The 15,289-nt window shown below is 41.5% G+C and overlaps 1 protein-coding gene across 6 annotated transcripts; it reads left to right on the top strand.

The window, feature by feature from the left end:
• Nucleotides 1–5,379: 5,379 nt before the first annotated feature.
• Nucleotides 5,380–7,717, top strand: LOC148039055 (uncharacterized). Of its 6 annotated transcripts, none has more exons than XM_087674938.1 (3): nucleotides 5,380–5,708; nucleotides 6,228–7,159; nucleotides 7,265–7,714. In XM_087674938.1, exons 2-3 carry the CDS (start codon nucleotides 6,292–6,294, stop codon nucleotides 7,393–7,395), a joined length of 999 nt encoding a protein of 332 aa, XP_087531064.1. In that variant the 5' UTR covers nucleotides 5,380–5,708; nucleotides 6,228–6,291; the 3' UTR covers nucleotides 7,396–7,714. The 6 variants fall into 6 exon arrangements, with proteins under 6 accessions (XP_087531064.1, XP_087531063.1, XP_087531065.1 ...); XM_087674937.1 differs by having other exon boundaries at nucleotides 5,380–5,719; nucleotides 6,222–7,159; XM_087674939.1 differs by having other exon boundaries at nucleotides 5,381–5,552; nucleotides 6,222–7,159.
• The last annotated feature ends 7,572 nt before the right edge of the window (nucleotides 7,718–15,289 follow it).

Raw genomic sequence — 15,289 nt, 5'->3', positions numbered from 1 at the left:
GGCACAGGTCGATAATCCATGAGGGCCGCGTTGCCCTCGTCGTCATGCGAGACGTAAGGGTATATGTAGGTCTCTTCATCATTCGGCTCCTCCACGTAGTGTACTGAAGAGTCGCTTGGTGGGTGGGTCACGTAAGGACCAGGCGAACTAGGGATGCATGTAGGATTTATGTCCATTTTAGGGACGGCTGGTTTCATATCGTTAGGTGCGGGAAGAGCCAATGGGGCTCCCCTTCCGAAGAATGGCTACGGCATGTTAGCTAGATAAGGCTGGCCGTAGGGTTGCGAGTATGGAAGTCTTCTTGGTAGTCTGCAATGTGCGACATCATGGCCGAACCTACCGCAGTTAGCACAAGGTCTTGACCTAGGGTCTTGACACTCGGCCGGCAAGTGGTTTCCTCCACAGTACATGCATTGGACGTGCAGGCGCGTTGGTCGTCTCAACATGTCTTGTATCTTGGCTAATTCCATCTTGACCTCAGCCAAGCCTTGGTCTGTCTCGGTGGCCTTCCCCTTATCTTGGGATGATGGGATTAACCACTCACTAGAGGCTAACGTTCTCTCTGAGCTTCGCGGGTTGGTCTCTTCTAGATTTGAGCTCCTTGAGCTCCGCTCTTTTAGCTGGTCATCGACTCTGATGGCTTCCTCAAAAACTCTAGCCACCACGTCCCGCTGCAAGCTTGAGTTGCCTATCAATGCCTTATATAACTCCTCGTCTCGAATTCCACTGATGAATACAGTTGAAAGTGCTCTGTCAGTCGGTCGCTCGCCTAGAGGGATTCTCTTAAAGAGACTTCTCACATGGGTCACATAGTCGTGGATGTCCTCCCTCTCTTTCTACTTGACGTTCATCAAGCGCACCAGCAGGTTATCAGAGTTTCCCGGCTTGGCAAATCTCTTGACTCGGCATCTTACTCACTCTCGCTTGTTTCGGGCCTGATAGGCTTCGTTGCTCAAGTCCTGGCCGTTCTAGTGGATTCTAGGGTCTGCGCTGCTTCTTACCATTCACTAGGGGGGGTCGATCACAGGTCCTCCGATTGGATTTCCGTTCTCAACGCGTTAGGTCGCTGGGGAGTGCTCTAGCACTGTCCCCCTGTCCCTTGGTCTTGACTCCTACGTCGAGAATTGCCTACAAGGCATTCGCCATGTTGTCCTGGAGCGGGTTGCACTTCCAGTCGCTCGTGGGGGTCAATTTCTGATGTTTTCTCCCTCTCTTCTTTTTTTTTTTTGCCTAAGGTGTGTTCGACTCTGGGAATCGGACATCCGATTTACCAGTGGTTCGATTCTAGTGGTTCAATTCTAGGAACTGAACCAGGTGGGTCCGAGTTTGAGCCGTCCGAGTCTCAGAATCAGATGGGGGTTAGGTGTCCGATTTTCGAAAATCAGACAAGTGGTCCGATCGGACCAGGTGTGTGGTCCGATTGCTGACATGTCCTAATTCGTGAGTCTGATTTCCTCGATCGGACAATCAGACAAGTAGTTCGATCGGATGGGGTTGGTCCGAGTGTCCGAGTCCGAGTGTCCAAGTGTCTGAGTCAGATGGGTTGGTCCGATTGGACAGTTGTCCGAGCGTCCGATTCTAAGAATTGGACATTGAATTGGGTGTCCGATTCCGTCGGCCCGACGCACTTTCAAGCACCAATTCATTCAAAATCTCAAGACATCGATGATTATAGACTACAAAATTCACCAGGAGTGATGTTGGAGTGATGGGGGAGAGATCTATATACTTGGGGATCGTCGATAGTAACGTCACTCCTTGCCCTAATCGATCAAACGGGTCGCCCAAGCTCTCTCTCTCTCTCTCTCTCTCTCTCTCTCAGCTAGTTGCAAATGAGGATTCCCTTGCCCTTCAAGAACTTATAACCCTGCTGGACATTCCCCGGATGTTACCGATCACTCTCCTTGCGATTCCTACACATTCAAATGCGCCTTTCCTCCATTTTTCCCCTGTTTTCCCCCAATTTTCTCCCTATTTTACAGCAGCAAACCCTATGCCTCTTGGGTGTGATTTCCTACTGTTAACCTACTCTAAACACAACACAAATCGAAGGCAAAAAACTGAACTAATTTCTCCACGTTTTCCAATCATCAAACAACCAGAATATCCCAAAATACTTACATGTTTTGAAGATCAAAAACACCCAAACTTCCTACCTATCTCAAGCTCCGTTTCGGGGATGAATACCCTACTTCGATGCTCGATATGAGGCGCACAAGTGCTTAAGCTTGAATCCGTTGGTCCCGGCAACGGAACCAAAATGTGGGAGCTTTTGCTCAACCACCAAGACCCACGGACCGCTTATTGTTTCAAATGTTCCAAGTAAGCTCTAATGGCTATCTCTCATCCGGCCGACGCGCCGTCGATCCTACGAGTGTAGTGAGCTTACCTTGATGCTCGATTGAGTACCCTCCTCTCTCTTGCACTCCGGTAGCTCCACAATTCTTGATGCTAGCTCAAGCATCCTCAAGCCTCCTCCATCTCCAAGCTCCATCCTCCATAGCCGCGCGCGCAAGAGAAGAGAAGAGAAGAGAAGAGAAAAGAAGAAGAGAAGAGGAGATGGTGAAGAGCTTCACCCTCTTGATCCCTCACTCCCACATACACTCACTCCCTCACACTCTAATACTTCCTCTCTCAAGAGCACACACAAGCAAGAAGGAGAGAATAAGAGAGGAAGAAGAAGACTCTTTTTGCCACGCACCAAAGAATGAGCTTCTCATTCACTTTTCAACTTTATATACAAAGCCCTAAATCCTTTTTGGACGGTCATCCCCTTTTCCCTCTTTTACATGGCCGGCCGTAGCCTAGGCCATTTTTCCCATTTCCCACCATTCTAATTTACCCTATTCCCAACTAATGCGTACACTTTGCACAGGAGCGAGCCTAGCACTCTTTTACAAAGATTCGGGGGCGCTCCCACATTTTAATGGTGCGCCCTTTTACTCTTTTGTTATCTCGGGGCGACACCGAGGCTTTCTGAGGGTCGTGCCTGAACATTTAAATTTTTCAGGATCTGGTTACCGGTCAATGCGCCTTTTTCTGCTTGTAATACCTGCATTGTAATTTCCAATGCCACGATCTCTTGGCTGGAACCATTATGGCACGTGCATAACATGAACCAAATGGAAACACCCATTCCATGTTGGTTCGGTAGAACGGTAGCATAAAGTGGTAGACCAAACACATCGATCTTAAAGGTACCGTCAATCACCCATGCATTGTTCCTTGAGAACCTCTTGCTCATCTCCGGCATTCATCTTGGATAACTAGTATGTATGAATTATCCTTATCCTCTACATGATCCAAAGTTGCTTCATCACACAGGCACAATGATCGTTGTGATATATGAACCTGAAAAGGGATATGTGTAATACCTTTTTCAAGTCTCGTAGATGAACCGCTTCCATGTACATGGCCGTCCAATCGTCCTTGGAAAGTTTGCCTACAATACCCCATATCCAATTGGTGCTGACAATAATTGATTGGCATAGAACTGAAGTTTCAATAAACCCAACATACCTTCGAGGCGCAGTTGGTATGACAAAGTTCGCACTTCTTTTGGGATCATGAAGAACTTGAAGGTGGCCCGATCTTGTGGAGAAGCATTTTGCAAGTGAAATTGTTCCTTTGAAAGACTCATCTTGGCAACATGGCGGGATGTCCCAACATCAAACAAGTCCTCCTTGCAACAATCAATGATTAGAGGATGCACTGGTAAGTGATACAAATCTACATGAGAACCAGGAACATGCCCCTCGTGCAAGGCATGAACCCTTATGGTGACTTCTTGGGTGCCATCTTCATACTCCACTTGCACCTTGAATGGGCAACCACACTTCTTCAATGTTCTCAGCCTACGAACTTGGGAGCCCTTGTTAGTGGCACTACCACCACAATGGCATGCAAACTCCCCAATCACCTTGGATGGACCGTGCTTTTTGGTTGACCAAAGCTTGCGTAACCTAATCTTGTGCTCAACCATGATTTCTTGCAACCTGTGCTGCACAAACAATCTATTTGACACAAGCTCTATGATAGGCGCTTTCCTTTTCGCCGCATGAAATGGATACAAGGAAACTCCATCAAATCGATGGGACTTTGTGATAGCCTTGCAAGCACACAAATTGATAAGCTCCTTGACATAGGGGAGAGGAATGCCATGGCTCCGCATGTCAGTGCACCACTTGATTTGATAGACTCAATTGTTGCACTGACATCTTCATGAGCACCTGTAACCCTGTTTATATGATTTGCAATGGATATGCTCTCCCAATCCTCGAAGCATGCAATGTGGAGTGAGGGCGAGCACAACTTGACCCACATCATCTGTGACAGTGCAAAGAGTTTCTTTGATCCTTTTCCATCTCGTCAAGTCTAGCAACTCCCTCTTGTTGAGTTATTAAAGCACATCCAGTGTGATAGCTCTCTCCTCGTTCAAGTCACTCACCATCAACATGTAGCTTTTTCGGTCGAACGAGATATACTTTGGCGAGATAAAATTTAGTGGATTCGGCCCAAAGCTACCACTTTCTTGTAATGTTATATCATTCTCTTCAATATAAGTATCATGTATCTCATCCTCCTTGCTCGATGTTTCCTCATCAGCATCATCATCACCAATCTCAACATCGTTCTCTAGAATCCATTGCCATTGACTAAACAATCACACATCACCAATCTACTATCACAATATCACACTACATGTATTTTGAGCATGAGTGGAAGAGATAGAGTGAAATGCACCTTAATGCGGAGACCATTGATGGAGAAACACACAGATTTCCAATTCTCAGGCAAGTGTGTTGTTGTAGTATGGGTCCTGTATCTTAGCATGAGTCGTTTCCTCAGCATGCCTTGTCCACAGGGTATTTTTACTGGCTATACCGAGAGTAAAAAAGGCGCCCACAGTCCTTGATTGAATTTGCACTCTTCGCAAATTGGGTTTTTTTTTTTGTGTGGGTTTACTACAAATGTTGGGTTTACTATTGGTCACGGTGAGAATCAACGGTTTTGAAAGGGACACCACCAACACCATTCAATGACAATGTGGGCCCACGAAATTTTAGATGCAGCCTGACAGTGTGACAGGGTTTAGTGGATTCCATGCAATTATTTCACGTGGAGTAATGGTTGTTCCACCAAGCCCGAGGTCATCGACTAGTCGGGTTTACTAGCTTGTTTGGGTTTAATATCACCAAAATCAGGATGTAACTCTCAGAAATCTGCTCTTTCCGACATGCCGGGTTTACTTAATGGGTTGAGATTACGATGCTTTATGAGTTTACTTTTTGGTCGATCGACAGCTCAGATCGAGGAACGTGGCGGAGGTGGCTCGTGCACCGTTGATCCCCCTCTTCCGGGGTCATAAAGACCCCGTGGGAGATAGAAGTCTTGAGGGTCGTCTCCGCCGCCTGCTCTACCGAAGACTTGACCATAGCGGGCGGGCCGAAGGACTCCTCTTCGTCCCGTCCGAGCTGACCTTCCACCTCCACGCCCAAAAGCATTTGTCCCGTCCGAGCTGACCTTCCACCTCCACGCCCAAAAGCAGGCGGGTAGGATCCTTTCGCCTGCTCGTCAGATTGTGGTTCTCGGGTTCCTTTGCCACTATATTGTCTCCGCGGCCCTGCTCCGCATGATCATTTTCCTGGATGATCATGCCAGTGCACGCTTTCTTGTCAGAATCATTACTCATCTGCCGATTTATTCAGGTGCATCGATGGTATCATAAATTTAATCCTGCTCATTTCCATACGGATTGCATTCATAATGTAAGACCCTATGCACAGACCATGTGGTAGCTGTAAAACCCCCATTTCAACCAACGCGCATGTTTTTTGATTCATTAAACAAGGTAGCCTCCAGGTCAAATGTTTAAAGGTGTTTCCTTAGGAGCTATCAGAAGTCTCTTGATCGTTTAAAATGCAAGAGTGATGATCATCAATAGACTAGGTTTGGGCTGCTATGCAATCAATGGATGCAGAGGCTTTTAGAAAGGAGCACATGCATCTTACTGGTTTGCTTTGGCTTGAATCAGCCAAACAATTCTCATGTTCTAAGTTTTCTTGTGATAAATGGGGTCAAGTCACACCCTAAACTTCTATGGAGTTTTTGAAAATCTTTAGCAGGTTCATTTTTTGTTTCCAATTTCTCGTTCATGTCTTGTTTGTATCTTGTGGCATACGCCATTGCTAGAGAGCCGTATTTAGTTGCCCTATTTTCAGATGCAGGAAAATGACTGTGGTGGCATAGTGTGAATACCGCTGGTTTAGATAAGCATTTCCTTGAAGAACTATGGCACACATACTTTCACTGAAGCAGTCTGCTGTACACCAAAGCGGATACTTCCTTTGCAATTTGTGTTGGGAGAAAGGGAGCGGTCCGTGTTATCATTGTGAGAAGTGTGATTTTGATATTCATGTGTCGTGCGCTGCTATTGCCAAACAACAATCTCATTTCACACACTTTCAGCATCCTCTTCATCTCAAGCATGTCACTGATGTCCATGTATGCAATGGTTGTGGGGATGACATACATACTTGGGTCTTCCGATGTAGTCTGTGTGACTATGATATGCACTCTTTATGTGCAAGAGCTCCTCGGTACATTGTACATCCTGGACATGAGCATGCACTTGTATTATTTGACTCCAAAAATCTCAAAGGGTCTTGTGCATGTGATGGCTGTGGCAAGATAGCAACAGCCCAGGTTTATCGATGCTGCATTTGTAATTTCGATATGCATCCCTCATGTGCTTCCATGCCTTTCCATATTAAATATTCAAAACACCCAGAACACAGGCTGAAGCTTCTTTTCAGGCCACCCGATGGAAGGACAAGTTTCACATGCTCTGAGTGTACACGGCAGGGGGACAAATGGTTATATCATTGTGATAGATGTTCTTACAGTCTGCATCCTCGCTGTGCGAATGTTCCACATGAGCTACCACATAGTGTTATGCAGTCTTCTATACAGGAAAGCAGAAACATGACAGCTACTTCAGTCACTCAAAGAGTTATGCCTACTCCAAATGTAGACAACACAGATTTAGAGGCAGTTGAGAGGGTGTTACAGTTTCTTCGACAAGTGGTCTTGGATCCCTCAGCATGTTCTTCAGTTGAAAAGGAAAAGGAACAGGATATTTGTCCCACATGTCTTGAAGGTATGTTCAAACATTTGGTATTAAAGAGCAAGTAGAAAGTACTTGTAGGTTGTCTATTGGAGGGTGCTATGGGGAAATTCTGATTCTGTGTTTCTTTGTCCTCAGGTTATGATTCCCACAATCCAAAGAAGAGCACAAGTTGTGGACACCATTTTCATTTATCATGCATTCTTGCATGGATGGAAAGGAGCAATCGATGTCCTATATGCCGGAAAGATGTGGGCCATTTACTCTGACTGCTATCATATCGACAAGACTTTTGGTGAAGTTTATTGTTCATGTGTTTGAGGCATTATGCAACAGTCAAAGTCGAAAAGGGCACCGGTGAAAATTGTATATGGGTACAAAGTAGTACGCTCCATGATCTGTGAACATTGGGTTCTTGGATATTGTATATAAATCATTACACAAGCAGGAACATGAACTGCTGGTGTGATGAAACTCTTAACAAATATTTGGTACTGCATATGGCTCTTCTTTTGTGGACCTTGTGTGACGTCAAATTGTTGGCCATCGTGCTGAACCGGTTATCATATTTAACAACTATAACTAGTCTATGTAGGTGTGGTTGTGTACGTGAGTCTCACAACACTTGGCTGGCCAATGGTGATTACACTACTGCAACTTCACAACCTACACATTAAACATAATTCCTTCCATACACTGATAGACCTGATCATAAAACAAGCTTCAGAGTATATAACATCTGATATCATTGTAGATGTGGACTGGTGGTTTTCTTGCAGCATGGGCTAGACAGAGCGGTTAAGGCATCACTCCAGATATTCAGGAAGATTGCAGGCCAATTGAATGCATGAGAACAACCCCCTGCCCACCAGGCTGAGTGAATGCATGAGAAAACCCTGAGATAATTGTGGATGTGAACTGGTGGTTTTCTTGATGGGCTAGAGACAGAGTGGTCAAGGTGTCACTCCACATATTCAGGAAGATTGCAGGCCAAGTGGATGCATGAGAACAACCCCCTGTCCCCCAGGCTGAGAAAATGCATGAGAACCCTACCCCCCCTTTTCCGCCTGCTCGCCAAGAAAAGAAGAAAAAAGAACTACTTACACATAATTCTTTCTACAGTGATAGACCTGATCATAAAACAAGATTAAGAGGATATAACATCTGATACAATTGTGGATGCAGACTGGTGTTTTTTTTTGCAGCATGGGCTAGACAGAGTGGTGAAAATGTCACTTCAAATATTCAGCAAGATCGCAGGCCAGGCAAATGCACGACCCCTTTTCTGAGTTAGTATCTCTTTTCAAGGCATGACGTGCATTGCATTTTGCATCTGGAGTGTGGGGATTGAAATGCCATTAATTTTGCATTGTGAACAACTGGTTACCAGTTTGACTCTCAATGTACAGATTTTAGATTATCTTTAACTGTATCTGAGATCAGGTTCATAATTTGCTTTCTTCTTGGGCTGACCACCCTAAAATCAGCAGGACACATCAGTAAGACGGCATCAGAATAGCTTAAAGATGTAAATGGCAAGTCTAGAGTTTTGTCAAAATTAGGTCTCGATTCTTGGATGACGTAAGATGCTGAATCACTGAACATTCATGTTGTTACATTTTTCTACCTCTTGCTTTGAGATTTGAAACCTGGAGTCAGTTAGTATACGCTCCTTTCCTCTCTTAATCCGTGTTGAAAGGCCCTAGCAAGGGAAGTCCTGTTTTGTCTTCCCCGATTTGATTTTGGATTAGAAAGTGATAAAACTGTGTTTGCTCCTTTGAGTGCTATACAAAATGCAACATTTCAGTTTAGAATTTACATAGAAGCAGTATCACGGTCCCAATAATTTGGTGAAGGTCTAGAAAAACAATCCTGATTGCAGGATATCCAACCCGGGTTGAAGACCGAATCACTTCTCTGACACATGTACCAGTGTGCTCTGGGTACCCATGGAAGATGTGTGACTGAGGGCGATAGACTCAGGCAGAGATAGTGTGGGTGATCATGTGCGCGATGGGACGGGCAGAGATTTCTTCTTTGCCTTAGTGAGAGGCAGAGGTAGAAGAAATCTGCTGCATTGGGGTTTTGAAAACCATCCCCCCCCCCCCCCCCCCCCCCCCCCCCCCCCCGGGCGCTCCTTTGGGGGTGTTGGCAGGATCAGAATTGCCATTAAAGTTGGTGTTTGAGAGGTGCAGCAACAGACCTGAAAAGAACATTGTTGTGCAGGGTTCATATTGTGGGAGATGGCTATTGAGAATGGAATTGATTGAGTTTGTTGGACGACACTCGGATAGGGATTATGATTGCTGAAATGAGGGTGCTCAATTAGGGGATTTTGAGAATGAATTAGATGATGTTGCTAAGTGTTAAAGGTTGATGCATTGCAAATGGGGGATTCAGATACATCTGTTGTCAAATTCTCATCACAATGTCGCAGCGCGTAGGGTTGAAGGTCACCACAAGGGTTTGGCAAGAGAAGAATGTATGGGGGTTTAAGAGCTTAGACTCTAGAGATGATAGAGATAAGAGAAGGGTTGAAGGTTTCATGCCAAGTTTTTGAAGATAAGAGATAGCAGGGTGAACGTAGATTCAGGGAGAGGAGTAGACGGAAGAGAAGGGGTTCGAAGAAATTGAAGAAGTAGAAGAATACTCAAAAAAAGAATTAGAAAATGTAGAAGAATACTAACAGAGATGAAGCCTGTCAGTTTCTTTTAGCATTATGAGAAGATATAACTCTAATAGACAAAAACGTGTATAAAATAATACGTTTCTCTATGTTACTGAGATCGCCAATCTGATGCTTCCATTGGCTTCGAAAGGGGGGTAAAATACCAGCACACTTGGCCAGAATTCTGCTAGATCACTCTTTCATCTTCCCCTTCGGAGTGTTCACAGTCTAAAAACGGCGATCGCGCGTTGCGCGATTTTGTCAATCTCTCTTTTTACATAAAATCCTCTCAAATTGGTTGAAAGCTACATGCTTTCTTTTACATGTCATCCTAATCTAGAAGTTATCTATAGTTTTATGGATTTTTACAAGAAATAATATCTAGAATATTAAAGATTGGTTAAAAACTTGTCGAAAAAAATCTAATATTTTGAACCATGGACACTAACACTAATGCTTAAAGTAGCATTGACTCTCTAAATCTAAAAGGAAACCATAGTCTAGATTTTTTTTACACGGTGTGCATGTAGCGGCACGACAACGAAGACACGTGGCTTTTGCCTACATGTTATCTTGTGTGAATGTTATTATATAAAACTATGCTCATACCGAGAAGGGTATGATGCAAAGGTAAATTTGGATTCGGTGGTATGGTAGATAAATACCTTTCATGAGAGGGCCGCTATTTTCTATTTCACAGGTTGAGTTTCCACGATTGGGCATATGGGTTAAGGCAACCTTGGTGGTGGTAATGGAACAAATTGTAGTGAAAGATAGCTTTAATGGTGCTAAGGGTCTCTTTGAGGTTTTATTTTGTATGCCACAAGCAAGAGTTGGGATTTTATAGAGTGCCTTTGTTCTTGGATGGATGGTTAGTGTATGTGGTGCCATGGAGGCGTTTGGAAGAAGGTCAAGATGCGCTTCAACAGGCCTATTACATTTGGATGGAAGTGATGAATTTTCCATTTCATTTATGGAAGCAAAAGTACCCCTCAACAACTAATGCAATGAGTTAAACCTGTTGAGCCAATAAAGAGCATGCAACATGTTGATTAGGATGGTAGTTGGTTTTCAAAGAAGGTTGATTGACATGGAATTTAATGTAAGGGGGGAAACAAGTGTAGAATGGGGAGTTGGGGGAAAGCATCTTGCATGATAGTAGTTGAGAGGAGTGCTCGTTAGAGGGTCAAGTGCACAATAGTTTACTCCATCTTTAGCTCCAAATGCGACAAACATTTCATGAGAAAGGGAAGGTGTTTTATATGCAAGACAACTCCAAGGGAGTTTAGTCAAGGTAGTAGCAGTGCAAGGGGTTCTGTGGTGGAGGAGTTGTCTCAATCCCATTATCCTATTCCTCAGTTTGGAACCTACATTGAATGGTTAAGCGAGTTTGTCTATGCCATTTGATTCTTGAGCTAGACTTGTGAAATCTAGAGATACTTTCCGTTTCACCTCAATTATCCATATAGGGATGATTATAGGGGGCAAGCAAGGTGGATTTGTGAAATCTAGAGATACTTTCCGTTTCACCTCAATTATCCATATAGGGATGATTGTAGGGGGCAAGCAAGGTGGATTTGATCCAAATTGGTGCAACAAAGATGGAAATTTTTGATGTAAGGAAACAGGCTCAAGATAATGGGAAGGGTTGAGAGATCTTGATGCAAGTAGGTTCAAGATAACGAAGATTGCACTTTGGAATGTGAAGGGAGTTTCTTGCCAAAATGAATAGTATTGGATATGGCAAAGTGTGTTTGAAGGTAATTGAGACTGAGACGTTTTTTGTGCTGAGCATAAATTGCATTGTTTTACAAGAAGCACTTATGTTCCTAAGGATTATACTATTTTTCATAGTGGTAATATGCTCGATCAATTCGGGGTTATGTTTGCTATTTGATCATGATAGCAGCCTTCTTTGATTAGAAAAGATCAAAATAAACAGTATTGGATGTCGCAATGTGTGTTTGAAGGTAATTGAGACCTTTTTGCGTTGAGCATAAATTGCATTGTTTTGCAAGTACTTAGGTTCTTAAGGATTATACCATTTTTCATAGTGGTAATATGCCCAATCAATTGGGGGTTATGTTTGCTATTTGATCATGGTAGCAGCCTTTAGAAAAAATGTCCATAGTAGGAATCATGTTTGAGAATGAGTTGCTATGGTTGGTGGGTGTTTATGTCCCAAATTCTACAATGCATTGTTGTTAGCTATGGGCTGATCTAAAATGCCTTTCTTTGGCTCGTTTAGGTTTCTTGTTGGGAGATTTTAATATGTGTGAACATGTAGTTGATGCTACATCACCAAATTTGTGATGAATTGTTTGGAGTACCCAATCATGCGATGCATTATATTTGAAAACAAGATTTGTGGCCTTGCTTGCATACCTTAAAGAGTCTTGGTGTATTTACTATTCTCAACAACATACTAGCTGTTGGGTTTCTTTGGATAGGATTTATGTATATCAAAATGACTTCTTATCGAAAGCTGCTAATATGTAGGGGAAAGACATCATGCTCTCTCTAATCATTATCCTAGTTTTGCAAATGTTGCGTTGGTTGATTGAGGCTTCAAAACTTTGTTGGGGTGTTTGCAATTACACTTCAAACTTGTAGCAAGATTACTTTTTTCATTTTGTAGCAGGTGATTCTTCAAATCTGCCATCATGTCCAAGCATTCATAGGGCTTGAATGCTTGGCCTATTTTTAATAAAAATGCTTGAAAGTTGGTCATGAGTTTGGGGTGCAAGATGCTTTTGTGAATAGGGCTCATTTATGTCATTCGCAAGGTTGGTTGTTAAAATAAACAAGCCACATTTTACTTGGAATTGGAAACTTGTTTGTAATGATCGAAATGTCAAGTGATCTCAATGTAACAACAACAATATGAATGATATAATAAAAACAATGGTCAATTACACGATACACGATTTCTTAGTGAGATTGCATAGAATATATATGATGGAATATTGTTCCTCAAGGTCTCATGGTTATGTAGCCATAAACAATTCTCAGTATATGCATGGATTATTATTAATTTATTTTGGGCTCGGTAGAGATTAGTTTAGATCATGACAGTGTAGCACATAGGTATATATTGTGTCTCACTCATAGAAAAAGTCCAAGTTGGATTGGTTTGCCAAAGGAACTATTTGGAACTTACGTGGAACATCTCAAGGCTTCCCTCACTCTCATGTATTAGGAGGTATGGAGGTCTAGTGTAATGCCTTCTCATTTGATGTCCTTGCTTCATTTGCTATGCAAAGTAGTGGCATTGGAGCAATGGGGCCCAATTTCTGTTAGGATCATTACATAAAATCATAAGGTTTTGGCAAATAGGTGGAAAAAATTACTTGCATTGATTTATTGAGGGTTGAAATGTTTTGCACAATATCCTAAATGTCCATTTGGCATTGGTTACACACTAGCATCTCGATAGGAAATTGCAATGGTTCCATTTGACATTAAAAAAACTTATGATCATGTTTGTCAATCTTTTTTACAAGAACTAATGGCTACCATGGATTTTGGACCTTGGATGACTAATATTATTTAAGGTGGGGTTGCACAAATTGTGCTTAATGGAGGGGACTTTGAAGAGATTACTTTTTCTTGTTCTTTAAGGCAAGGATGCCCTCTTAGTCCTTTATTGTTTGGTTTGGTCACTCATCCCATGTTGAGTTTATTAGATAAGCTTGCCTTGAAAGGAGATATTGAGGATTTCACCCTTACTAGTGGTACCAAGTTTGTTGGTCAATCATTGGTTGATGATTCTTTTATGTTTCTAAGGGCTACGAAAAAATAATGCAGTTAGAGCAATGTTTGCTTTGGTCTTTGTTTGGGCTATAATCAAGATTACATGTAAGTATGAAAATATCAATTCTTATTAACTGTTCAAGTGTATGTTCAAATCGTATCATTACTCATATCACTTTAAATCGTGTCATTATGGAGGATGTAGTAGGTATGCCAATAATAAAGTCCATAGAGATCTATTCCTAAGGTCTATTAGATATACGCAAAGCCATAAGAAGACCATAAGACTTTTCATAACAATGTTTAACTCTTTGGCAAACAATGCATTTAGAAACATACTTTGCAATGCAATACTTCATTTAAGGACAACAAAATATTATTTACATGCAACTGTTGTGGATTGAATACATCCATGTCCCATGTATGTAGGGCCATGCATTTCATTTATGTCAATGTTTCTAGATGGTATAGTAATATAAAGCTTCTTTTGGTGATAAAGAAATCCATTCACATGTGTGGTGATAATATGGAGTAGCATTTTGTTATAACATGCATTCCATACATAATAAAAAGGATGATCTAAAGCATAAGAAATCATGGAATTGAAGATGTGCATTTCCACTATTGAGGTATCTTTGAAATAGATATATTTAATTTCACCAAAACCAAGCAAGTGATACAATGAAGCATTCTTAATGGGACTAACCACATTTGTCAGTAAATTAACATAACTTGGTTGATATCAACTAATTGGATGCAAATTTTGAATGAAAGATGCCCATTTTCTGTGTCGATTAGAAATAAGAGACCAAGTTAGTAAACGTTTTATAGCTTGTTGGTTAGTTTTAATTAGAACTTTAGAACCCAATAAATAATGCTTGCGAATATCTAAATCATGAACTACTTCCAATAGTTTCTTGACAAAAGTGCTATAGTTCAGCTTAGATGGTTTGAGTTTTCTACTCTCATATGCTATAGGATGGTCATTCTGCATAAGTATAGTGCAAACAAATGCTTGACCTACTAGCATCAATGACCACTAGAAAGGAAGGTTGGGTAAAGTTAGGCAATTGTAATATTTTATGGTTTGAATTTTCTTAGGTTCCATAGTTATTCCTTTAGCTCTAACACTATGTGTTCTAGGTATTCTATTTGATAGTAAAAAAATAAACCTCTATTAGGATTTTCATACAAATGGTTTTTATGTAATAAATCAAAGATAGTGCAAATATATTATGCAATTACTGTAATTTACTAAAGACTAAGATATCATTGGAGAATATAATGACAAAAAATTGTAATCAAGAAGGATTTTATTGATCAATTTCTTTATATGTAGCAAGTGCATTAATAAGATCGAAAGGCATAATAACAAATTCCTAATGAATAAATTGTGTTCTAAATGTGGTAAAAACATCTATGGAATCCATTCTAATTTGATGATGTTTGGATTTACAATGACAAAAAATTGTAATCAAGAAGGATTTTATTGATCAATCCTATAAATGTAGCAAGTGCATTAATAAGATCGAAAGGCATAATAACAAATTCCTAATGAATAAATTGTGTTCTAAATGTGGTTTTAAAAACATCTATGGAATCCATTCTAATTTGATGATGTTTGGATTTACGATATGTCTTACTAAATATTTATTTTTGACAATGACCATGTTCAATGCCCTGTAACCAATGCTAATTCTGTAAATTTTCTCCTTTTCTACAAAATTACAAGTGCTTCAAAG

The sequence above is a fragment of the Lygodium microphyllum genome, chromosome 3 (assembly GCF_053477565.2).
Source record: "Lygodium microphyllum isolate KBCC chromosome 3, Lygodium_microphyllum_v1.1.10, whole genome shotgun sequence".
Taxonomy (NCBI): Eukaryota; Viridiplantae; Streptophyta; class Polypodiopsida; order Schizaeales; family Lygodiaceae; genus Lygodium; species Lygodium microphyllum.
Note: the sequence above shows the minus strand (reverse complement) of the source record. Positions and strands in the feature narration are given on the sequence as shown.

Coding starts and splice junctions, on each gene's coding strand:
- LOC148039055 (XM_087674938.1), top strand. CDS start 6,292: ATGGCACACATACTTTCACTGAAGCAGTCTGCTGTACACCAAAGCGGA. Junction 7,160..7,264: donor TTGTCCCACATGTCTTGAAG/GTATGTTCAAAC, acceptor CTTTGTCCTCAG/GTTATGATTCCCACAATCCA.